The sequence below is a fragment of the Opisthorchis viverrini genome (assembly GCF_000715545.1).
Source record: "Opisthorchis viverrini unplaced genomic scaffold opera_v5_48, whole genome shotgun sequence".
Classification (NCBI taxonomy): Eukaryota; Metazoa; Platyhelminthes; class Trematoda; order Opisthorchiida; family Opisthorchiidae; genus Opisthorchis; species Opisthorchis viverrini.
The window spans coordinates 1,692,970-1,720,145 of NW_008751704.1; the positions used below are offsets into that span (position 1 = coordinate 1,692,970).

A 27,176-nucleotide genomic window follows, 5' to 3' on the forward strand; every position below is an offset into this window, starting at 1 on the left:
TTTTCCAGTAAACACGACGCTGATTAGGCTCTAACCAGATATCAGTTTCGTCGTTTGCGATGGGTATGCAACACCGACCAAATTTTCTCGACATAACCTACTACGGCAGCCCAACACCAGTGGGTGAATTTTCCCGGTTTCCATCAGCCTTATGCTTCCGCAAACACCAAACGGTATGCGATTGGCGAATTATACCCATTTGCAAATTAATTCAGTGCCAACCTGCCACTCAATTGAATCCAAGCTGAAGGCTGTTCTAAACGATATTTTTTCGGATTTTCTTGAGTCTCCCGGTAACCGCAAATGAGTGGTTTTCGCCAGTCACCGGATATGTTTATCATGGTAATTCATGGTAGGTCCATATTATGGCTACGTCGATTCTTGAAAACACTGATCGTATGCTTTCTCAATCTGTCAGGCCTTCAGCACATGGATAGAGAATGTGTGGTGGTGATCCTCCGTCACCTGCATTACCGTACTACTGGTTCCAAAACATATCGTGCATCAGGCTTCGCCAAGGCTACAGGCCTTTTTTAGTCGCAGAGGTAGCAAGTCACTCCGAAACCGCCATGAAGAGAGTCACAGCACGATTATTAAAGCATTGTTTTTGTCGGTTCTTGCATCATATAAGGTGGTGGTGTATTCCTCAGGTTTATCACTTTCAGAACGTCGCATCGACAAAACAATTTTGATCTTGGTTCGGATCGCTTTAAATGGCGCCTGTATGTAGGTCCTGGTTTAAAGTAAGGGCAGGGTTTCGACGAGGGTGTGAAGAGTTTCTTCTGATGCATCTGTACCCCAGTGGGAGACACCCCAGTTGTAGACACTTGAAATGTTCGGCGTACCTTAAGCCTGTGGTTAGCTGTATGCTCCTTAGTTGAATATTCTCCACTGGGCTTTCCTGTCGAAGATAGTGTGTTAGAGCGCGAATTTACTGACCAGAAGGTCCGTGGTTCGAACCTGACCTCTGCCTCTCGACTTCCCCTGTCTAGGCTTGGGCAACCTGGCAGTATCTTAGCCCTCGTGCTTCCTTCGGGTGGCATGGCAGCTAGGCACAGCTGAACGATAGTATGCTGGAATTCGGTATTCAAATGTTGGTCGCACATGGGATTCACATAGGGGGCTTTTGAGGATGGATGTCGCAGAAAAAATTTTGGCCTATTGTCCTTCAAGGTGTCTAGGCAGGACGTGATGGCAACTCTTAGTTCGGCGAATTCCTCAGTCGTAAGGGAATACAATTTGTGATAAGCTCCTTGCTTACGGCGACTTCCATCATGAGGCAGGTTGGATTTCTCCTGGTTAGCGGGAAGCATTCACTCCGTCACCAGATTGTGCAGTATACCAATAGTTCATCGGAGAAGTTTGACGTTGTCGTCATTCCGAATCATTTATAAAAGCTAAGTAGTCGCAAATAACGGGGACTTTTAGTGTTAATGAAAGGTCATGGATGTGCACTTTGAATAGGGTAGGTCCAAGGTCAGACGTGTTTTGCAACTGCCGAACTAGGCGCTGTTCACATTCGTCCTTGCTCCCCCCGGTAAGAATTCCCTAGTTCATTCCAGGAGCTTACTCTTCTGGATTCTTATAAACCTTGAATGTGAAGCAGGGTCAAAGGCTTTGCCAAACTGGATGCATATAACCTTTGACTTATAACCATGATCCGGCACTACGGACCATTCTTCCGTGCCACCAGGAGTTTGAAGATTAAGAGATAACAACTTTCGTTCAGTGAATCAGCGAGCATTACTTCGCGCTTATCGTTTGATTGCCCATCTGATTAATCTTCTTTGGTACGACCGGTAACGGGACGATGGTCAGATAGATCGTTTTTTTTCAATCGCCTTTATAAATTGACTCTATGTAAGCTAGCTTTCCATCTTCCGGTCGTATTCCTTCAAGCGAACATAATCTTCTAAAGACTTCGAAATCAGGTCCAGGTGCTAGGCGGCGTTTAGATTTGACATAGTGGTTTTATTCGATTGTGTCTGAAAGGACACCCAGGGTTCATTTGAGACTAAAGCTGTGCTTCAGGCCACTTTGTCTCCACGTAATACTCTTCGGAGATCACAGTCATGATGTCTACGTGAGCATCCTCGTCGTTAACAATACAGGTGTTTGTCCTTCCTTCTAGTGTTAACCAGACAAATCCGGTAGAATTCGGTTGCAATGAAGAGTGGTCGTATCGGGAGTGCCTTTCGATGTCGCTCACTGCCGTCGACACTGTTTGTCAAAAACTGGAAACCAAAACGGAATCTTGTTTAACCGTTTGTTTGCTTCACACATCTTGCTTTCACACCCCACCTGTGCGTATTCTCCTAATTTTTAATTTGTGACTTTTCCCCCGCTGCATTTTTTCTAACCACCATCGCCTTCACGTGAATAGAATCGATCGTATTGTTCATTCAGATCTGATCAGAGCACGTCAGACTACTGCCGCACTGCTGGCTGGTTTACAGGATGACTCGGATAGTTTGTTCGACCTTCCACTGTTGACAAACCTGGCCGCTCCCCGCTGTGATGGTCTAGATGGGGATTACGCGCTTGATAGTCGTTCAGTTGGTCGAGACGGGACAATTTCTTCAATGAATTCAACTCATATGATCAGTCGTCCTTACAGACCGTTTCCTGAGGCAGAGTTCGACTGCCAACAGTCCCGGTTTCTTGCTGAAGGCCCACCACCAGTTGCACCGGAGCCACCCACTCGTGAGTGTCACTTCACTCGCTTTGGTTGAACTTCTTGTTGTTCCTAGAGGACATAAAGAACTACTTAGCCCTGGTCATTAGTTTCTAACGGAAAATGAGTGAAGGAATGAAATAATAATAAAAAATGAATTGGAAGATAAATAAATGAATCACGAGTAAACACACACATATGTAAATAAAATCAAATGAATGAGCAAATGAAAAAATGAGTACCCCTCATATAAAAAGCAAATTTTCTGAAGGCAGGCCATTTCTCTAAGATATCTCCAACACCTCTGACAGTCTTACGCCAAGCAAAGCCGCCTTGTTTTCAGGTTTTTGAGCGAGAGGTTGGCTGAACATCGTCATTACCCCCCTGCCTAGGTTTGCGCGGCTTCACACTGTATCGGCCCGCGCACAACCGTGAAACGCATAAATGAACGGCTACGAGAAAACACTAGTGAGGTGACAGCGTATAAAGAGGTAACCTACAAAACCATTCAATTGTTCCTACTAACAGCCACTCTCCAGTTGCTCGTAATTCACCTCAGTGACAGCTTAACTGTTGTTCCGCTGCAGGAATAGTGAATGACCACCACCGGTTTACCGATCGGTCGAATTTTCCTTACTTCCTTATTCATTTTGCCGGTGCAATCGTACTGGTTGGTTTGTAGCAACGGCTTGACAAACTTTGCGAATTACTTCTCCTGTTGATGAACCCTGGGGTTTCGTTAAACTTTGTTCTGCAGGCTCAGCTGTACTACCCAGAATCCTCAAGTAAAATCTGTAAAAACCTGTTCCCTGAGTTCGAAGGGGTTCAGTTCCGTGTATGATGAAGTCCGGAAAAAGAGAACCAATGACATGGGAGCTGCGTCGACTCAAATGCTGAGAGTATTCGTTGCTGTAAACGGTTGTGCTTCGACCGGCACAGTGATAACCGGAGTCATCATTCGTGAACTCTCTTGCAGAGCTCCAATCACACACTTGTTGATGTTTTATGAATACCTAATTTAGTCGAGTTCCGAATAAATCTAGGCTATGATGTTCCTCAACAAAATGCACCTCAAGGTCAATTTGGGCGGATATCAATGAAGTCGAAATATATTTCTTTGTAGATAGCATTCTAATTTGCTTCAGTTAATTCCATTTGTCGTTTCATTCAGCAACCTACCGACCCATTTAACTTTTCCTAACCCTTTACACATTCACCCACTAAGTTATATAATCACACACGTGATTTCTGAATACCATCATTTATCATTTGTTCATTGTGTATTGAACCCAAATCCTCGACTGACCAGGCATATTGTTTCGTTTCACTGTATGCAGCACTGTGAATGTTTCTGTTCACGTGCCTGTACTGGAATGTTTACGCGTACTACTGTGCAGTGAACCTAATTAGACTGCATTTATTCAACCGTATGGAAGCACTCACGAGTGAGATGTGTTGATTTAACTCTGGTCTCTGCTTTTTACTCGCTATCATGCCCTTTCAAGTCTACCCGTTGGCTGTCTCCACTTCCAGGTAGCTCCACCACGGAGGCGGTTCGACAGACAGAGGGGCCTCGGTTGGAACAGGGTTTCCAAACACACGTTCATCGTGTTCCTGTGACACCCACTGGTCAGTTGGCCCATGCAGCCACACGGCGCCAGTTCCAGTCCTGGTCGAGATGTTGCACATGCTTACTCAGTATACGCCCCGGCTGTTCCTGTGCTTGCCACCGGATACACAACGGGGACCCGTGTGAAACCGTAGTGTTTGTTGGCCACGCCAATGTGTTCCGTTTCTGGCTTTGTCGTGCATTGCAGTTGCCACCTGAAGCCTGGCTGCGATTCCAGTTGTACCACGGAAGCATCAGTTGTTTGGTGATCACATATGAACCTCAGAGGAGAATCGCTTCTCGCATTGGACTGTCCGACGCGGATTCTGCTGGTCGATGTACCGTGTCTGCTGTGCGAATAGGTGAAGTCGGTCACCTGGAAAAACACTTGCTATCGAGCTAGACCACTTTTTGATGTGACGTCCCAATATGTTTTTCTTGATTTTTTTCACTACAGAAATGGATCTTATTGTACTTAAAATGTCTCATTCCAAAGGGATCCGATTAGTGTAGTGGAACAAGCATGTCATTCCTTCCCGACCGCTAGGATTTGTTTTACCACTGAACGTCAATCAGACTGTCACCTCATATTTACATGTAAGTTGTGCGAATCAGCCGACGTTACCATCGATTCTTTTTCGTTGGTTTTCGCTGTTCCATAATGTGGGTCGTACTTTGGATTCTTCGCCCCCCCCCCTCAGCTCTTGACTACTCGTTACCCGTCAAGTCGCGCTATTTATTTCCATTTAATCTAAGGGTTGGTAACTCGTCATACGTGCGATACTGCTTTTGTCTTTCTGGAAAATGCGTGCCAACCTAATGTAGGCACCAGAGGTATCTCTATGGGACATTGGCGCCAACTTTTGATAAGGAAACATAATTGCTGAGATTGATCACCACGCTGTCTCAACTGCTATTCTCAGAATGTCAGATTTTAACTAAAACAAATGATTGATCCAATCTGGCAATAAAACAAACATTATTAAAGGTACAAAACAAAGCAGGACAGTACAGGACAGGTATTAGAACACCGCCAAGTTCGTTTGGGCCTGTTGTGTCGTACAGTTGTTGAAGGATGGTATGCAGTTTGGTGAGTAGAAGGATTTGGAGCTGTGGAAGATGTGGTGATGAAGAGTGTAAACAAAATATCCCCAGATTGGGGGAGTCTAGTGCATGCTTTGTTATGCTGACAGGAATCTAAGGGACTGGTAGCTTGTCTTTGATGAAAGACTTCGTGGTGTCTACAAAAAAGAACAAAATTTAGCGGAGAGAAAAAATGACGAATGACAATTAATCTATCGAAATATTGGTACATCGGATGAGTTTATTAGCTGTTGATCAGGTGGTTGTTAATCTGTTTGTCGAGCTGGGCAGTTTACTCAAAACATCCTATTGTTGGGAAGCTTTTCCACGACAACAGCTCTACTTCCTTCATGAACGCCTTTACCCTTCCACGTAGCGCAACTGGACGACCGGCAATAAACCATCTACAAGCTTGGATAATAGCTGGACAGAGTAGTCGACGGATGGTCAGTCTCGGTTACGGACGCCCACAACCGAATTAGAAAATATGAACAACCAACTGGTCGACTGGTAATAAACCATCTACAAGCGTGGATAATAGCTGGACAGAGTAGTCGACGGATGATCAGACTCGGTTACGGACGCTCACAACCGCATTAGAAAATACGAGAGAACAACCAACGAGCATAGGGAGGCCTACTTGAGGACAATAGGACCAGAAATGGTGTAACTCAGCATGGTGATAGTACGGAGAGTTACGTCCACTGCTAAAAACAAGAAAAATCATCTGGAAAGCTGATTAGAACGCAGGAATGTAAAAATATTTACAACGAAGCCTGGATATGGGAGTCTGTCCTAAAGCCACCTGACAAGAACTGAAGAAAAAAAAACGACCATCGAAGGGCTTAAATTGAACTTCAAAGACTTGACAAGCTTGGAGTATTTGGCTAGCCTAGAAGCGGTGCTGAAATCCATCAGACTCGATGGAAACGCCCAGTAACAAATTCGTCAAACCAGTCATCATACACAACAAACCACTCAACGTGTTTTTCGACAAGGGGAAAGGAGCAACGAACAAGTTGAAGAAGGATGAAAACAGTGATTCTGCCAAGTGATCATGAAGAAAACCAGACCAAATCAATAAAGCAAAGACCCTACTCAACGGCACAACTACATATCGCCACTTAGAACGCGACCAAGGCAAACAACTAACAAACAAAGTCAGTACGAATTTGAAGAAGCTCCAAGATCGCCACAAAATTATAAAAGAGGAATATTGGATAATAAGGACGCATTTGGTTATTGGTCTGTTCACCGAGCTTGGCAGTTGGATTGCAAACGTTTCATCACCAGTGGAGGTGATCATCGAGGTGCAATCCAACTGCCAAGCTCGGCGAACAGACCAACAACCAAGCAGCGTATCCGAGCTACCTGCATTCCACAACATTGCCAATAAGGACTCGTGATTCGGCCACTTCCCGCTTCTACGGACTTCCGACTCAAAAAAGCACAGACCACAACGCAGCAAAAATCACAAACGGACCAATAAATTCACGAAGAACACTGCTACCTAATTGCCAGTCACGTTGGCAGAAAAGAGATAGTCTTATAAACGCACTCAGGCAAGGAGGAACTAATCAAAGAAACTGCGCACTGATGATGTCTGCTCGTATGGTGACTAAGCCTATGTAAGTTAGTTGCAAAGCTCGGCGAACGGATCAACAACTAACGAATGACAACAGAGTACGTGGCGACGTTAAAAAAACACACCAGAAGATAAGATTACTTACAAGAACAAGGCATAATTTCAAAAGCCTAATTGAACCATGTTTCACGTCTCTGTTTGGTTTAATCGGTGGATGATGATGGTGGCAGTGACTAGTCGTCTTTTTCTATCCTTTGCTTGCGTCGGGGGCGTACAATACATTTCAATTTTTGAACACTTGACTGAACTACTCAACCTATTACATTACCTATTGTCTTGTTTAGCCTCTTTTCATCGGTAAAGAGTCCACATCAGATTTATGCTGGGTGCATGATCTGGTTTATGAGCCTGCCAGTTTGAGACCGAGTTTAGACATTTACAGTTCTTCCTGGCTGTCCAAGCTCTTTTGATTGGTTGTCTGTCCGGTGCACTGTGTGGGAGAACGGACCCACCATCAACAGTCAAAGGCTTCGTTACAAGTCAACTTGTTTCGAGCCGAAAGTAGCATGTCATGACCATTGGTGGAGATTTACATCAGACATTTCTGATGGTGAAGCTTTCACTCTGAGGGTCGAACAGAAGTACGGTCCCCGTAGAATCAGCGACAATTTCGACATATTAATTGGCTTACATGGAACAAGAGAAGAAAGACAGTTTATCGTTGTTCTTCATTGTTCAAATTACTCACGTGGAGGATCGTCCTGCGGTGTTGCGGAGATTGTGAGTGATTTGTTACACCCTTGAGGCTGAATGGGGTCTGATTGGTTTATTCTCTGACACGAGCCTCGGGCTTTCGTGTGAGTGTTACGCTGCTCGTTTGGCTACCATAGTGCCAGCTTTATTCTCAGGCTTAGGGAAAGTTCTCCACCAGGACGGTGTTTTCCCATAATCACTCGAAAGCAATGCCCTTTGGATTCTGAACGGTTTGGACGTTTCATGCATCGTCATTCCGCTTGAATGCACTTTACCGTTTGAGATCGTATGCCAGCCAGATACCGGTCGATACGATTGGAGCACAATGCAGCCACCTGTCTTATCAAATATAAGTCGTATCACTCTTTGCGTGGAAGTGTTCGAACTGCTTCTGCCGATGAGGATCGAGCGCACTAGCTACGTATCTTCTATAGGCAGTAAGCCGATTTCAGCGAGCGACTGTTCATAAAAGTCAATCTGGCAGCATGAAACATTGCAGAGGCAACGGTTGGAGTTTGGTTTGATTTGATTAACACACTAACCGAATCGACCCTATTCAGCAGTTGGGTGAATCGAGGTAGTCCAACTCACGTCACCTTTCCACCAGATGCATCAGTGAACAAGACAAACACCCGGTGTTGTAGACGGATACATATTACCACGGAAATACCTTAAATGGGAAAATTCACCTGGGCGTTAGAATGCGAAAGCGTATTATAGGCCTGTGACGATTTGACAAGGTCGACAAAGCCTTGAGTGAAGTAGTAAATTGAGTGACTAGCTATACGTCCAAATCCCCGTCTCTTCTACATCTGCCAATAAAGATGAAGAAACCCGATGTGGGCAGCCCTGAGAAAAGGTATACCAGTGGCGTAGTATCCTGACCGTTATTTCTAGTCTGGCACACAATCGAGATGGCGGAGGAATAAAGATGTTCAACTAGAAAATGACAACATGGGTGTCAGGGGACAGGACTCTTTCCTCAAAAACCTGTCGGATTTTCCCACTGTATGATTTAACAGCAATCAAAAATGCTGATCACGAGACGATTCATACGTGACCGAGCAACCTACCGTTGACATGGATGAATACTTAATCGTGCGTCTATCACTGTTCCGTGAATTCAAGGATCAAACGTTTCTTCCGCGGCGAACATGCCGTTGAGGCCTCCAAAATCCTCTTCTTCCTCGAATTCTGGAAACATAGGCTTCAGCTCAGTGATATCCACTTCACTTTCACTGTCGCCTCGTTGTTCTTCTTTAGAGATTGAACCGATGGAGCTGTTGGAGTGAGAATCGGATCGCTTGTGACCGGGAATAACGGTTTCACTTCCGGCCTTCTTTATGAGCTTACCGGTCTTTCGATTGTAGTCTTCTAATCGAGTGTCCATCTCGTGCATTCGAAAGTGGAGTCTGGATTCGAGACTATAGTTCTTAGTGTTCCTGCAACAATAAGGAAATTGAGACCAGGTACGTCATCCTGTTTGGAGCGCACCTTCTGAAAATAAGTTTACAGTAGCGAAGCATCAGCAGTTGAATACTAATGTTGACGGTGATGAGAATAGGCCAACCTCGGGTACGATAATCAACAGCACTTCTCTTTAAATCTAATTTATTGTGAAATTCCTTCCGTCGAAAGAGCTTCCCCCTAAAAGGGGATAATTAAGCCCTCCGACTGCGGTCATCTGGCTTGATTTACTGCGGTGACGAAAAATATCTTCACGTAAACGCATCCATATGTCATACAACCACAACATCTACATACTTCTTTTAGGCGACTGTAAATGCCCCTCTGCCTGGAAAATTTGCATGGCAGCGTTAGTAAAGCCAAAAAGTGTGCACAAGTTGACCAAGTCCATGTAAGCCACAAAGCAATGGGAACGGGTCAGAGTCAGGCGGCTTTGAGACAGGGTCGTCTGGTCACACAAGTTCCAGTATACGAAGCTCCACTTGGTACCAGTCTTCTCAACAACAGTGCTCAGAATGTATAGAGAGATGAAAAAAATCTTACATGCGTGAATGCATGTTGGAGGTACACTCATGAGTGTGTTTCACAGCAGTCAGCTCCTGCAGTTGCGACGCAGCACTCCTGCTCAAACAGCAGGAACTCTTGACTGAAGGAGCTAATGCTATTCGACAACTTAAGGACTTAGGACAGTAAGCACATCAGCGGTAACGGCTAGATTCAGTGGCGGTGTGTGCCAACCTTGCTAAAAAAAGATTGAGGTTAAAGACAGGGACGGCATCATCGGGGCACCACCTAATTTTTGGTGAAACATCACCCGTCAACCCCAGTGAATTTCAGACCAACTCGGCAATTTTTTCTGTACATTGACTGTAGTTGCTGCTAATGCACTCGGCTCTCATACAGTAGAATTTCCAGCATCATAAACTGTAATCAATGCGGGGATAACTGAGGATTCGGAACAAACTGCTGGCAACCGGAATATTCGTCTTCGAATGAAAATCTGAAAGCTCGGCCTACAAGGTTTACCATTCCTGTGTATGACATTGACTTACGATTCGAGAAATTCATCGGAATATTGGCATTTCAGGTGCGTTCACTGATATTCGATCAAGAGGCTCTCGATCTGTTCCCCAAGTGTAACATCGACGAGATATCATCAGTACTTGGTTAGATAGGTACTTCCTCTTACCTGCCAGTCTACAGACCATCTATCTAGCTTTGAAGCGAATGCCTCATCAGAAAGCAATTTTCCGCAATCCCATTGTTCCGTGTGCGGTTTTTACTGCGCTTTGTTTGGAATGCCTTGCATCCGCTTGGTGCGTCCTTTCGACCTTGCACACGGACGAATACGATTGCGGATAAGGTCAAAAGATGTCCTATCAGCTAGCAATTACGATTCTCCTGCATTATCGCTATCGCCAATCCAACTAAAACTTGACCACTACTCATAGTATGTTGCCGTTGTTTTGTCAATCTACTCGGTTGCATACAGAAAGCTGGGCATCCCATCCAATTGAATCACTGGCCTACTCGCTTCAATTGTGTTCAGGATCTTTTCCGAGATCTAGTCGGTTACTAGGCACTCGTATGACGTTCGCTAGTAAGCGATTGAATGGCTTGCTCTGGTTTACACATACATGGTAACCTGGCATTGGTCTTACAACCACACCGAGACTCTTTGAACTGTCACACAAGCGGCCGGAAAACAAGCCAAAGTTTAAAAAGACGGGAGACGTGAAAACACGCTCACGCCATGCTGACTTTTCTTACACTGTTCTTACCAGTCGTGACCAACCGTATAATCGTACGTTTTAACTGGAACTTTCGTCGAATATGGAGACCTATGGGAGCCCAGACGAAAGTACTCAAAACAGACAGTCGTACGGTGCGCGATTTCCTACGTTGGGATGATTTCGTGTCCAACCCGAGTGCACTGAAGTTCCAGTGGGATTTGGTCAGTATCTGTGTTTCCCAAAAATGTCCTGCCCAAAATTTTTCAACGTTGCTGGTACACCCCTAGCTTGCCGAATGAATGCTTGTGTGCGACGTGTAGGAACACTTGCTATGGTTCAAGTGGCAGAACACTTGCCTGGTAGGCGAACGTACGCAGGTTGGAGGCAGTGTTATGTCTGTGTCTTTTCGTTCTCTTCCGGGGTCTCTATTTGAAGCTGAATGACTACGGTCGTGGGTGCTGCAGATGCATACCTGAACAGAACGAGTTGGATTTAATCTCTCAACCTGTCTCTTTGTCCTAAGATCTTTTTATCAGAGAGGTACACAAAATCCTAGTTTCACTTGTCTTACAGTTTTTGAGTGGCATCTACTCTTAACCATTCCCAGGTTGGAAATTCGTCCACGTGACTTGCCATTACGACCCTTGTAAGTCGTATTCTTCTGATTACATTTGGAGTAAGCGGGTAAGTTGAGCACTCCCTTGAGCGACGACGTTATAACTGCTAGCCGTCTCTCCTAATGAACCGCCTATGAAAGCATTCAAGACTGGTGATACTAGAAACTTCATTCCGGTAGTAGGGTCACAGGGGTGCACCCTGTTTGAACAATTTTAAGAACGATGCGATTTAGCTCTAGTACTGTATGGCCCACAAGTTGTGGCTTAGAATAGGCAGAGGAGTTCTAACAGGAGCAGAGGAAGAATTTTACCTAATACCGGGAATGCCCACAAGTAGTAACATTCGGGCTGGTCAATACATGCTTTCTGACAACAAGCTAACGACTGAATTCTGATAGCGATCGGATGCAGATCACCAGCCGCTGGGTGTTCGAGGGCCAATTGCAGTTGAATAAAGCGTGGCTTATGAGCGTGACTAAGACCTGGTTTTTTTTAGCTCCTTTCCCCAGAAGCTTTTGTATAATGGCCAGAATTCTGTCTGACTAGACGATAATAAGGTCAGTAATAATTAGGCAGACTTACAAGCTATATCGAAGAACTACTTACCGTGCCCGCTGGAGGCGTTTGATGGCCTCTGGGATGTCTCCTGCATCAAAAGCAAGTTGACACAGCTCCATTTCACAATATGGAAGAAGGTATGTGTCGATAGTGATTTTCTGTTTTCTAAAATTGAAAATGTAACGCAATACAAGTAACCACGATTACTGTGACTGAGTATGATAACTATTCACATGGATTAACTAACTAGTCATCAAATATAACCTGCATGTGTTAGATTCTACAGTCAGGCAAGTGACCAGATTTTTAGTGTACACTTCCTTAGTGAGTCAATGACACTGAGTCCTTTAAGATTCTACAGTCAGGCAAGTGACCAGATTCTTAGTGTACACTTCCTTAGTAAATTGTGTGCACTTTCTGAGTCAGTGACACTGAGTCCTTTGAATATCTTCACGCATCGCCTTCACTGTTATCGCGATGCTCTTAACATCTGACTGTACTTGGTAAGTTGATGAGTTTAAAAAAATAATAGGAACTCATCACCTGCATCTTTTTACCGTCCTCAGTGGGTCCCTTGAAACTTTCGGAGAGGATAGTGATTTGCTGTGGGTTGGAAGAACAGTTCTGTGCAGTGAAGTCCGGCGGGTCGAGGAGAATCCTTTCATATGCATGGTAGGCCACATTCGATGTTGTCCGAATGAGTATCGACGTTCTAACCCATTGGGTCCTGAATTAGCGAATGGCCATTTTGTTTTCGTCTCAAATATATTCCGTGTGCTTTTTGCTATATTTCACTGTAATGCATCTGATTGCATTTTACTTATACAATATGCCGTTCACTTGCTACCAGCTGACCACATTTGGGCACATCGATGGCATTAGAAATGTCTGTTCACCCTTTAGTCTTATTCTCGCGGGTTTATATCAGATACAGGGTGTAAAGTTGGATGCAAACGTGAATTAAAGTCAAGCGCATGTAGCATGTGAGTGAGGATCCATCGGTGAAACCGGAAGCGGACGCCAGCCTACCATATTGCTGGTAGATGTGAAGATGAAGCAATGTTTCCGAGAAATACACTCATTTGCAAATCCATTTGGTTTTCACGAGAGACTCAACTGAATCTCTCGTTTGTGTTATTCTACAACTGAATGTGCTGCACACAGGCCGCCTTATGATTTAGTTGGCACGATATTCGAGATATTGCAGTATATTTTCATAAAGGCACACTCAGCTGTAGAATATTATAAACGAGAGATTCAGTTAGTCTCTCATGAGAACCGAATTGATTTGCAAATTAGTGTATTTCTCGAAAACAGTCGAATTTGGGTTGAAGTAGGATATAAGGTTGATGGAAACTCGGGGACGGCGCCTACCTGATGAGCCCCAACAAGGGCGAAACCGGTCGTGGGCTGTCGAAGAGTTTTCAGCAACCTTGTGAGTAGAATGAAACAATGTTGTTTTGGCGGAATACAGTTAGCTCAGATTTACTACTTGGCTCTTAGTCTTTTCGCCGATCTCGGATGTTAGGTTGCAGACGGTCCATCATCAGTCGAGGTGACATCGTCAGTGCGGGGTGAGCTACACATTCAGTAACAACTAGATAATCATATGATGCAGCGATTCCCATCCCACGGGAACAACCATTATCAGTCTATCTTGTGAGGGTCTTCTATCGCCAAAGGCGAATCGGTCTTTTTGATCAAAACAAATTAGGAAGTCATGAAAGTAAAGAACCGGGCAACTGGATAAATAAGTATAAATCGTCTGACACAGGATCTGGGGTAATCAACATCATGGTTCCGTGACATACAATTTTTTTGACTCCATTTGAGTTGTGTAAGACTACAACATGAATTGGGTGAGAACATTGTCGCGCGGCGGGTAATGCTGCTTACTATTGCCATGATGAGGTTGGCCCAGTCTATTCTTACCATCGATGAAGATACACTGAATGGCACTGGAGGGTTCTTATTTATGTCGTCGCTATCTTACTGTTATGTGACAGCAAAAACACACTGATCGGTGTTCATTTTCAGTTTCTTGATTAGCCTAGCCTGTGTGACCCCAAAGCACAAGACGGAGGGAGTTCGCATTTGGGGGTGCTCACCGAATACAGTCATCTCCTTCAGAAAGGAGACGTTATCCACCGCACAGCTCAATTCTGAGGGAAACTTACGGCCGATCTGCACTGCGTTTTCAGGTTCCACTGAAACGAGTACAGATACGCTATCTAATGTACTCAGTATTCGTGTTTTGCGAGAGTAATCACAATTTCTGCAATTCTCGTCACGTCTGGCTACCCAGTTAAACACATTTTCTAAGGTCTTCTCCGATAAAATCCGTCATACTTGAGTAATTTGGTGGGAGAAACGGCCGATAGAAAAAAACCTTTGCATGAAGTGATTGCTGGCCAGTCAGCCGCATTCGCTAACTGATCCTTCTCAACGGGAGTTGAAGATTAAAGTGGGGACCATTGGCGATTGTCCTATCGTGTTTCGAGTGATATTTCAAAACGGTTATTCCTGTGAGTCGACGATTCTCTTCCCCTCACGGAGATTCCAGCACAACTTTGTGGAACACTCTGTAATTGCCCAATAAAGGGGCTGTCTGGAGTTACCGTGCCCTTTGATATACCACAATGGGCGGAGCAAGAAGCCAGGGGACCGATACAGAGTTGCACTACCGCTCAGCAAGACACAACACCACTGTTGACAGCCACATCCGATTACCATGCCGCAATTCATGACAGTACAATGCACTATAGCATAGTATAGTACATTATGGAATGATATGGTACAGTACGGAATAATATAGTGTTGTGTAGTATACTGTATTAAGGTATAGGGTAGTCTAGAATGACGTAAGAAAGTAATGCACCACAATGTGGTACACTCTAGTATAGTACGATATAATGTAGTGTGGCGTATTATGGTACAGTACAGGCATAGTATGTGTTATTGTATAGTACGTTATATAATAGTATAGTACAATATAGCATAGTATAATATAGTTCAGTATAGTGTAGTATAGTATAGCGTGGTGTAGTCTAGCATAGTAGAGTGCAATAGAGAACTGCATTTTTCGAACCACACTTGCTAATCAGCTATTAGCTCAATGTATGACTTACAGTTCAAGGATTTCCTGGAAACACATTGATGCCTGGAAAAGTTGTCCACGGCAACGTAGGCACACACCCTTAAGCAGAAGAGCCAGACTGTAATCATCGTCAAAATTCTGATATTGCCCTGAATCAAAAGCATCGTGAATATGAGGAATTATGATGGTACGCTATCATATTTAGACAGCTAAATCATCCTTCACTATCATCTTCAGCGAGCATCTCGCATATCTCTAAGAGTTAAACACTGTCAAGCAGGTCAATGGTGCACTGCCTCAACACGAGTAAAATGGTTCAGCTTCATTTATCTTACACAGTATGCTGAGAAATGTCGGTATTACACCAAGTCATATGAGACATCTTCCACTGAGGAGTCAGACAGCACGGCTCCACGTGAAACGCTATTGAAAAACTGGTTGTCCACCCGACTGTTTGACAATCTGAGTTTTATGTGGTTTGGCAAACACGTGAACATGAAGTGTGCGGTTAGGAGCAGCCTGCTTACACAGATAAATTCTGAAAATCTCGTTACTCCTTCACGTTTACTCCTTCAGATGTCTCCGAATTTACCCTGTTAGTGCGCAAACAAATGAATGTGTTCACAATGTCTCATTGTTGATGAGGAGGCTGTTGATCAGTTCATCGAGTCCGATCACCGGCTTGCGGGAGTTTCATCATCAATCGAGGGAGTTCATCCTCAAGCGTACACTAAAATGTCCACATGAGTGGTAGTGAAACTTTTGGAAACAAACTACCAGGCTCGGAGAACAGAAAAACATTCTCAGATGACGTGAATGAGCGCTTATGCAGGAGAACCAAGGGTTGAACTGATTGGGGCTTCAGCTAAGGGAACGTCCTTACCAAAACTCAGCTTTTGACACAAATTACCGGAGTAACGGATGTTGACCAATTGGAGCAGCGCAGTTCAGAGTTGTGTGTAACAATCACCCAAGAAAGATACATTGCACAACAGTGCTCCTGTGCAGGAAACACCTTTCGGGAGAATCCTTCATAGCTGACTTTTCATTGGTCATTTGAGGAAATCCCGCACACAAGTGCACAGTCGATCAAGATAAGACTGTGATCAAGAAGACACGGATAACTTCGCCGGAGTATATCAAACCCCCATTTTCGAATAAAATTGTGAAAAGAATATCAGGGTAGAACACAAGACGGCACGCATACTTAACAAAGACAGTGAGTTTATGAGTTGTGCGTCCTTAAGTGAGTCATGTGGGGAGAAATATGGAACTCAGGTTGAACTAGAATTACTCTCAGTAAGATCAACCCCAGATTTGGAGTGAGTCGACGGCCATGACTAAATTAGTGTTTAGACAAAGCGATTGCATGAACACGGAACAGCACTCAATAGTTTCTCCTCATTGTGGCTAATTTACTTAAGCATACGTAGTTAGGTAAACCAAGAGGGACACGGCAGAAAAACCAACGAAAAGCACTTTTGTCGCTCGTCTGAGTGACGACATCCAAGAGGTCGTAGTTTAAAAATGTCTAGGTGTTTAGATTGTGGTCGCTTCGTGATTCGGGTGAGATTCCGCAACCGTCCCATTTCAGATTCACGTAGTAAGGCTGGTCTGCCCAAAAGTGCGACATCAGTGTTCGAAAAATTATGAAAGCTGCAGAAGTTGAAACAATTCAAATGTCCAGTTCACTTCACCGGTCGCTCGGGCAAGCAAACATCCGAACAACAGTGTTCGAATAGGTTCTTAGTCTCTGATTCATGGTGCAGTAAGGAAACTCACTAACAAAACCAGCTGGGTGTGAAAGAATACGATGCTCAAAAAAGAACCTAGCTACCTACTCATAGGTGAAATTCATAGTTAGAAGACTCAAATGACCGAACCTAGTCATATGATTCGCGCCCCCCATACATCATACATCCTTCCCCTACATCACACAGTTTACCGAGATCCAAAAGCTACCCACTCATATCTACAACAGTATCGTTCTACAATATGCTGACCTCGCTAGCTACATTCACTTTGCCAAATCAGTCCAACATCTTCGGAGTCAGTTGACGAATGTTACTTCTCGGGCATAAAATTACGCTTATGGTCAAACCGCTTAATATCCTTCTTGTTCATTCCCCTAACATAATTTTTTTCCTATGATACTTGTAAGCATCAACGTCAGAAAAGAGATGAGTTCGTTGAGAGCGATCTGTTTATCTTATTATTATTATTATTATTAATTTGTTATCCCTTATCTTATCCTCCTATAAGAGCTAGAGCCAAGCCTGCTCTACACACATATAGCCTTACAGTTTGTTCGGACCGGTATACAACTTGTAAGGTTGGCAGTGTGAGGAGATTCGGGATTTTTGTGGATTTTTCGTCCTGTAATTGGAGCCAATTTATGCTGAACAGCAGAGAAGCGCTGTTTCATCCTTATTGGGAATCATCAGCAGTGCGCATCTCACGAAACTCCGGAGAGTCTCGAACCCGCGACTTCCTGGCTAGTAGTATGAACACTTAGCCGTTCGGCCACGAGTGGCTGATCAGCAGTGTGATTAACTGGCACTCAGACAGGATATAGCGCCGCTCATCCTTCAATCACGGGATCCACGTCATGCGGTCACAAGGGCACAAACTGACAATACACTGTCGGTTTGTATGTAGATAGAACTCGGAAAGTCGCGTATACTTGGAGCACTCACATAAATATTCCCCACCTTTCAGCTTTTCCAGAAATCCTGCTTCAATTGTGGTGCACCCAGTGAGTAGCCTTTCCGAAATTCATCACTTACTGAACGCAATAATAATACCGATCTTACTGAACTTCTATCGGTGCTACGAAAAGTCGGCTGTTGATTTTCTTCCAGTAATAACTGTGTTAAATGCGACAAGGCCTTGTTCTGATTCCGAAACCACTGAACGACCTTAAGTTTTCGTGCTTATTGGTAGTACGAGGGAGTTCGTGAGTTCTAAAGGAAATTTTGTCATGGAAATGAAGTCATCGTAAGCTGAAAAGCTGAGAAACACTGTACAGCTACTTGATCCTTATTGAGGATTATCAGCGTAGGGAATCTCGGGAAACTCCAGGGAATCTGGAACCCGCCACCTCCAGGTTAGTGGTCTAAACACTTGACCGTTCGGTTATGAGCGGTTGATCAGCAGTGTGATTAGCGCTCACCTAGAGAAGACATTTTGCCGTTCATTCTTCACTCACGACATCCACATCATGCAATCACTTCTGTTACCTGGCTCCCCAGATGGAAGCTTAACTCTTTGGGGGAATTTCATTCTTCCTTTAAGTTACTTATAGATTGTGAGAAGATTTGGGAACTTTGATGGAGGTTTCATCCTGCAATTGAAGCCAATCTATGCTATCCACACTGCTGATCACCCACACATAGCCTAACGCTTAATTGTTCAAACTACCGGAAACTCCATGGAGTTTCGTGGGATGCACACTGCTGAAGATCAAAGATGTGGACGAAACGGCTGGACAGTGCTTCCTGGATTTTCAGCACAGTTCGGTTTCACTTAGTGGATGAAAAATTTCATGCTTATTCTGACACACGAGGTTGATATAGAAAGGTCAAAGGCAAAGCCCTCCCTCGTCATCCAGTCCTGAAGACCTTGTTGAATATACGTGTCAAATGATGTCAGCTGCGTTTATACTACCGGCTTGTACCCAGGGGATTTGAGTGAGTATTTGAGGGCGAAGAGATCGCACAGCACTTGCTATGGACTGATGGAAGGCTTGTTTCCCATTACCTGTTCTTTACAACTTTTCACCGCAAACATCCGAAGTGGTCACCGGAAACTGCTGATGACATGAGACCGTCAAACAAAAATCTGAGTTTCTACACTAAACTCACCACGATTACGAATCAAGTCGTTGATTTTGTTCTCACATATCAAGAGGAAGGACATGATTGAATCTTGCTGACAGTGAATAAGTTTGAATTCGTTCCAGATGAACATAAGTTCCTGAAAACGGAGCAAGGTGGATAATAAATAAAACAAGTCAGATCTTGTCGTTTCATCACACGAAGTGGCAAACCCTCTAAAACGTTTCCTCAAAGAATGGACGACGAGATTTGAATAGCCGTCACTACAAAACAAATTTTCCACTGATTTGATTGCTTGTGTGATGGCATGATTACTGAGAGGTTCCAACGAGATCACCTACGCCGCTGGCTGTATGACGCAACTTATTGTGGCCCGCTAGAAGGAGAAGCTCAGGGTGATTTACCCGTCCAGATAATCTGCTTATTTGTCGTTGTCATAACTGCAGATCCAGATTTAGTTTTATTTCATCAGACCGTTTGGACCACGTAGACCGGATGTATGAAGACTACCCGATTATTTTTGGTGGCCTTTCAAAATATACTATCGATTGTAGGGACGGGCATCGTACAGAGTGTTCAGATGAACTGCGTCCAAGAGTTGTGGAGGCCCACATGGATCAGTGGGATCCACCGACAAATTTCTATCACGGGCCTTACCACCTTCTCCAGCAACTGAAGTGGATCTTTTTAGGGAGATTTTGCGCACTGAAAGTTTGAATTTGTGTTACTTTTGGTGCTCTACAAATGCTATTAGATAACTGATTTTGTGCTCATTAAATTTAGTCATATTACAGCTGAGTTATATTTTGACGAATGCGGGATGTATATAAAATAGGCTTAATATGTATCAGGAAAAACAGAATCCGGTCAGGAACATTGGAGAGAAGGCGTATTAGCATGACCTTTGGTATCGACCGTTTGACATAGTAGTACATGTGGGTTGATTGCATGGGGCACTTACATTATGATATCTTCTTTTGGGGTGTAAACGGACCAGTTGAAGAACTAGTGTGTGTTCTTGGCAAACATACCTCATTTGCAACCCAGTTTGGGGTTCAAGTGGAACACAAGTTTGACGGAAATCGAGGGCGCCGTTTAAATGCTGACTGAGTCTTGAGAACGAAACCAACCGTGAACCAACGAGCAGTCTTCTGAAACCTCATGACTAATACATTCCCTCCTCCGTGTGAAAGGCTTTTTCCTTAATGAGGGATCACAGTGGAAAAATTTCGTCTATTTGATACTCCCCGAGTGAAAAGCTATTCCGTGTCGTCACCAAGTTTGAAAGCAAACACTTCACAGATGGAGAAAATGATAGTGAGAAGGGGACACTTACGAGTGCTGGTAGAGTGAGTTTCTTATTCTGATTAAAATATCGCTTGGATTTTCGAAGAGCAATTTTTTCCAGAGGAAGTGAACGTCCGGCAAAGCGGTGCATCATCTTTGGAATGTCTCTGAAAAATGAAGACCAAATGTGGCATTGTAGAGGTGATGGCGTCGTCAGTTTGGAATTAACTATCACAAATATACATTGATAGAGGGTTTCAAGGTGTTGTGATCGAAGTACTAGTAGGGTTGGTGGTCGTTGTGACAGTCTTGGTTGGACCGTTTTTTAAACTTCTCCGGACTTAGTAGAAGCACAGTTGAAGTAAGAAGCCAGTGAGAGAAATCTATAAACAGGAGGACTGTATTATAGGGTTCCCGCTCGGAATCAATTGTGATACACTGAAGATATGCCCATCAGTGACTCTGACCGCAGTTGGCGTAGCATGTGCAACTTACCCCGTGTTTGTTTGTTCCACGGCTGTTGACACGGCTTGGAAACTAGCTTACAAGTATTTCGTCAGCAATCAAGGGGACGCAAAAAGCAGTGGGTTGGTTGGTCTTCACATGCTGGCACGTCTATAGTTTCCAAATCTACGTCATATATGTGAGATTACCAGGTAACACAGAACCTGATGTAGTATAAGTGCTCTCAGCAAACTGACAACACCATCGGCAAATACATACAAACCGAAATCTTGGCATTCCGTGTGCTCATTTTAGCCCATGTGAAGTAATGAATGGTGTCCTTTACTTCGAACAGGCATAAAGCGCCCAAAGCTGCCCCTTGATGTGATGGCTAGGCTTGAGAGGCAGCCTAGGATACCGTAGGCTGCACTGGTTGGAACTTCGCTCCGTGTGTTGCGAACATGCCAGGAAATCCAAACAGAATCAGTCGGACAAAACTGCAGCGGGAAGTCATACTAAGCTCAGTGGTATTACGGGTCGGCCTGGAGGTACAGTATTACTGTATGAAGGTTGTAAGCTGTGTCCAGGTATCATCGAAGTAAGAGAAGAGTTTATGGTTACCCAAATGACAAAGTTCATTGGCGCGGTGCGAAGGAAAGAGAAAACACATGCAGAATGGGACACGGCGACAGTCTTCAAAAAAGAGCGCAAATACTGCATAGATCATATTTTCACTCTCCACCATATTCTGGAAAAGCGACACTGGTCTTTCTTGACTTTTACTCTGTGAACCGCCAGACACTATGTCACTTTCTGTGGAGCAAAGGTGTCTCCCATAAATTCTTTACCTCCTGAAGGCTCTGTAAGCCAACTCCAGCGGACTCCTGAAGGACTGTGAAAAGCCCTCATCTGAAATCACTACATTAAGTGGTGTCAGTCAGACTGCCTTGTTTAACCTTTCCTCTCCAACTTCGTCAGCGATACGATCAGGGAACACCCATACTTAGCCTCTGATACCTGTGGAGCCGACACGACCCCAGGCCAACTTTCCTGTTCGAATTCGTCATGAAAGACTCATTCCAAACCTCTAATGCTTCTGTGGACCAAATGCTCCCAGGACGTTCATTCAAGGACATCTAGTAGTTATACGACATTGTTCTTCTTAGATTTGACCTCGTTGCAATGCAGACAACATTAAATAATCTAAAAAGTGCAGGTTAATCATGCGTTGAGAAGTGTACAGTGCTGCTACAAGACTGGATAGCAGCAAACACGAAGTTCATGTATGCGAATGAGCCAGTCGAGGTAGCAGGGAAAGTTCTCTACTTGGAAAGCTGTATTAATCCTGGTGGTTTAGCTAAAAAACGATATTTCCATCCGGATCGAGAGGGCAGGACAGTTTTTGTCATTCTGCATCACCTGTGGATCAGGTGTGACATCAAATTATCTGACATGGGTCGGAGGCAATCCATTTTGTTACATAGGCTAGAAAACTGGCCGATACGATCTGTAGACTTCGGAAAAACGTTCGGTGTTTGACCATCGTTGTCTTCGGATGCACGAGCCTTCTGGGAACACCGGATGACTAGTAGTGAAGATGGTTGGTTTTCGGGAGAAATAACTCGCCCACGATAGAGAAACTGGTCACACTACATAGGCTGTGCTGGCTTGAGCACGTGCTTTGTATGCCAGTCGACCGGATTCCTTACAGGACTCCTTCCACTGAACTATGTGAAGAGTGGAAGCGAACCAGGGGAGGTCAAACAGTGAATTGAGGGCGAAATATGAAAGTCATCACCAATAGTTTAAGCTACATCGGTCACTGCCACCCCCCTGGATTAGGAGTCCGAGACGGGACACAGACATTGTCAGACATCACGCAGTTGCAACTTGAATGACGCTCGTACAACCAAGCCTGTGCCTCTAACGCATAGCTCCCCTTCCAATTTCCCAGTGAGGCCTGCACTGACAACCTTGTATTTACGCATCAGTTATATGAAATTGTGCCTCCAACGCGTGGTCTTTTACATTCATAGATGATGAGCAATGACTGCACCCTCCGTACAACATGTATGCCTTTCACAGATGACGATAATGGTGCTGGTCTGCTAGCCGTGTTCGGCAATCAGATTGTCAATGTTTTCTCAGCGAATGAGATGACAGTCTCTGTGCATGCCATGCTGGAGATGCCAGCTTTCAATAGACATAACTGAGATAAATAACTTTGATTTTAATCGGTTTCCAGTCTCTTGTTCTTTAAACAGGCTGTAGTAACTATGGTCAAGCTGCAGCAACTTTGTGGTATAAACCAAGGATACTCATGCAGTTGTTTACTGCCTCTCTCTCTAATTGGTCAACCTTCACTTAGCTACGCAACTGTAGTTAGGGAGAGTTCATCTCGCCGCCCACAGATTGTTCACTTTCGAGAACCAAATGTAAGCAAGATAGTGAGATGAACATTTATTTGCTAATTAGCATGGTTCTAAAGGTCGAGTCAGCTGAATTTTATCCGGATTTCTCGCTTATAGACAAATATGCCGCTTAAAGGACACCTCAAATTTGAGTTTGAAGGCCATTCAAGATACAAAAGTGTAGTTCAGAGTTACTTACAAGGTTGATGAAAACTGCACCGTCTACAGTTAGTGTCTCCATCCTCGGGGATTATCAGTTGGACCCAGCCCCCGAAACACAATTTTCCTCAGCTAAAAAGAATTTTGCCTGTGTTGTGATAAACACTCATCTACGATCACGGCAGACACCACTGATCGTTACTCGTATTTCTGGACTATGACAGTCTTCATTTGAATGTGCCGCATACAGGACATTTAAGATACCAAACTGTGCTTCCAAACTACTCATACGAACGTTGCAACTGGTGTCTCCATCAGCATGTAGTTAATTTGTGAAGTGAGTTTACCACCACCTAAGCAAAATCGGTTCTTCAATTAGCAAATAACTTCGATGGAGTATCGGAGTCTAGAACAACCTGATGAGCCCCAAGAGAGACGAGACGGGTGGGCGAGATACTCCTCAAAAGTTGTAACAACTATACCGAGACGCCACAAATGAATGCGGAAAATCTATTCCGACTTACTTGAGCAGTAGGTCGACATCTTTGAGAACAGCGTCCCTATCTTTGTAAGGACCCAGTTGTTTTTGTGCGAGTTGCTGTTGATGTTGTTGCTGTTGATTGGCTTTGTTGCCGGTGCCGGGACGCACGCTGACATCATACTCATCCAAAATCTGAATTAGGAACGTTGCCTTCATATACCTATAGGTCGCTTGGCTCCACAGACTTTCGGTGGCCAGTTTGTCCACATATTTGATGGCTGTCAGCCAATCTGCTCGAAGTCTGTGAAACGGATTGTCACATGAGTGAAATGGAACAAAACACACGTGAGAGTAAAACTCAGCCTGTGGGATGATTCTACAGTAAGGCATCCGCAAGCGATCAGGCGAAACCACAAAATTGAAAGAGCGATTCAACGTGGTATAAAATGGACATTTCGTATTTAAGTCAGAAAATTTCACTCAACTACAGGACGGTGGACTCAAGCCGAAAACACATTGAAACTGAATTTCGTCCGTGGCCTCGTCAGTCGTTTTCAGCTTCGTTCTCTCCTTCCGGTTGTTTAGCATCTTCTGTTTTTGCGCTTGACTACTTCCTGTGTTAGCCTTATCCATCGTTATAGAAACCTTTTTAGATGATAATTCACTCTCCTGATATCATGCGACACCCTTCTGAAGAAGCATCAGTGGCCTGAAAGAGGTGTTTATGAATTTGCAGGTGAACCAGTTGATGATACTGATAACTTTAAGGGGTAGACGTCATATTGTTTATCTCGAAGTGTCATGGATCCAAACGGAGAACGTCTGTTTAGTTATCAGCCCATGGATTCAACAAACTGAGACTACAAGCCAGAGGACCGACTGGCCGACTCTCTCCGATGCTTAACTGGTGATTCACAAAAAATGACGAAATACCTAGTATAATTGAACTTTTTCTATTCCAAGCAAATCTTTCTGAGGAGCGACTCTGTCCACGTATCCTCCTTCTCAGTTGTTCCAGACGTTTTCACAAGAGACCTGTTGAAAGCGGTGTGTATCTCTGTTCAAAGTGTGCGAGGTTGGTAGACAAGCCTTCTTTTGTCACATGTTCGCAGTGCCAAGTCGAATTTAGTATCATTTATATTATATACTAAACTGTGCGGGAAGTGTTTGAAGAAGTCATTGTCATCGGGAGCTCCCGAACAAAATGACCAAAGTCATAGGACAAGTAAATAAATGACCACAGCAACAATCAGTCTAGAAGACTTGAACATCAAAGAGTACTGTATGACTTACGCGTAACACCAAAGCAACTCCCAGTAACACATATGGTTGTAATGCCTCCAATCCACCGGCAGCGTGGTTGCTTTTTCAAAAGTATCGATTGCCTGAAAAGGGGACAATTTCGGAATCGTAACCGAGGGACATAACGGGATTTCCCGTTGCATTTAAGAGGACATTCATTCCAGCATCTTCAACCCCTCACAACAGTGAGCATCATGAGCATATTTTCTGCGAATCATTTTGGTAAGTAGAATCTTTCCGATGGGAGTGAGGATGCATACAGCAAGTTATAGCCGTGGAAGACGTCGTTAAGTCTCCCTAACTGTAGTTCACTTAACACGGAAGAGTTTAAATGAGATTGATACTGGAGTCTAGCTAGCTTACTTTTGGACGAATATGACGGTGCACACAAGGGCCTTCATAAAAGGAAACTGCTCTTTCGCGCGAAGTTCACTTTCGAAATCAAGAAACAGGTGATTGACAGCCGACTCAATAGTACAATTTACCGGCATTACAGTTTCATTATCGGTATTTCTGGGAGATCAACTGTAAGGGAGGTCTCCCTGTTCCAACAATTGTTTTGATGGAGTTTCATATTGGCCGTGAAGACACTGTGGAAGTATGAAATGTGGAAGCAACAACCCGTTACAAATTTCCACAAAGATAAACCCCGACTGCACTGCACCATCTGCTGCAAATTTCCGTGTTAGTAATCTTTCGAGCTTGAAAACACTTATTAGGCTCGATTCGAAACTCCATAGCGTCCAGCATAATTTCCAACTATTTTATCAACTACCGACAGCTTATCAGCTTCTGCTCTCTTGTTGGCGATGGTGCTAATTGTTTCTTTATTCCTTGTGAGTCGTTCGTTGATCACTTTGCTAATCGTCTGGAAGTGGGTAAACAATTTTTCGGAAACATATGCATCCAATAACTACATCAGTTTAAAGAAGAGCTAAATCACTCTCCTGGCCACCACACTATCATGGTCATTGGTCTTCGTTTCAACAAGGTTGGAATGGTCAAAGCACGATGAGAGGGGAGGAGCGGAACGATCAACGATGAGCGCCAACGTCGCTCACGAGAAACTGTGCGACGGCGTGCGCCAAGAGTGCCATTACAGCGAAGAACCGCATAAAAGGGCATGAGGAATAACTTGAAATCCAGCTGTTAAACCGCAGATGTTTCCTGCATATGCGCATTTATTGCGTTTAGCGAACTAAATGAACCACGCTGCTGAACAGTCAGTCTTCTGAACGAGAACATCAAAGACGAAGGATTAGGCTGGGAATAAAGTGAGTCTTCCGTGATAAACCTCAGTTGTTATACCAAAATGCTCATCCTTGTTCCCGCTCAAGCGAGTGTGTGGTGATTAGTAAGTATTGATGTAGCATCCTTTCAGTAATCACTCCAGCTGGCTCGATCGGACATCGTGCTTTAATGGTCTCTCTGTTTGAAAAGACCACTTCACAAGTTCCAGAGAAACGAAACTGGTCTTCCTTGTGCGTTGCTCTCTATTGATGGGCTGCTAAAACGTGCACATCAGGCTAAACACAGGGTTTTCTAACGATTCTCCGCTTTTATTGGTCCTCCTTGAGAGATCGCGCACAAGTTAAGACCCGCATGAGAATTTCGGGTACAGTTCCGGTAGAATTTATAATTTGATTAATTCTTAAAAGATTTTTTTCCGTACTTTGTTATGGCGTCGGTGACAGACGAATAAGATGGCCTTTACGGACAGATGTTTGTTCTAGACGTAATACCTAAGGTAATCGTATGGTCGCGGAAAATTCTTTGACAGCCAGAGATCGGTTTCTTCCGTCTTGGGGCTCACCAGTTAGTCACAGTCCCAGAGTTTCCGTCAGCCTTGTGTTCTACTTGAACCCAAATTGAATAGATTTCGATAAGTACACTCATTTACATATCAGTTTGGTTTTGACTGGAGATTCACCTGATACCCAGCTGAATCTCTCGTTTATGATGTTTTCAGCAACCTTATGAGCAATGTATTACGTCTGTACATGTATCGCGATTTCTCGAATATCGCGCCAACTGAAACATGAGGCGACCTGGTGCAGCACATTCAGTTGCTTAAAAACAT

At 44.1% G+C, this 27,176-nt stretch overlaps 2 protein-coding genes across 2 annotated transcripts in view; one reads left to right on the top strand and one right to left on the bottom strand.

Annotated features, from left to right (window-relative positions):
- Window positions 1-4,979, top strand: part of T265_03402 (hypothetical protein) — a gene marked incomplete at both ends in the record, with an annotated part of 8,732 nt that extends 3,753 nt beyond the window's left edge. Inside the window, 2 exons of the mRNA XM_009167871.1 lie at window positions 2,384-2,703; window positions 4,208-4,979. Of these exons, the coding sequence (XP_009166135.1) occupies window positions 2,384-2,703; window positions 4,208-4,686 (799 nt within the window). The remainder of the gene's footprint in view (window positions 1-2,383; window positions 2,704-4,207) is intronic.
- Window positions 4,980-8,827: 3,848 nt separating this feature from the next.
- Window positions 8,828-27,176, bottom strand: part of T265_13239 (hypothetical protein) — a gene marked incomplete at both ends in the record, with an annotated part of 23,650 nt that continues 5,301 nt past the window's right edge. Inside the window, 7 exons of the mRNA XM_009167889.1 lie at window positions 8,828-9,146; window positions 12,128-12,244; window positions 15,208-15,325; window positions 19,040-19,151; window positions 20,349-20,466; window positions 23,838-24,095; window positions 25,088-25,179. Coding sequence (XP_009166153.1) covers window positions 8,828-9,146; window positions 12,128-12,244; window positions 15,208-15,325; window positions 19,040-19,151; window positions 20,349-20,466; window positions 23,838-24,095; window positions 25,088-25,179 — 1,134 coding nt within the window. The remainder of the gene's footprint in view (window positions 9,147-12,127; window positions 12,245-15,207; window positions 15,326-19,039; window positions 19,152-20,348; window positions 20,467-23,837; window positions 24,096-25,087; window positions 25,180-27,176) is intronic.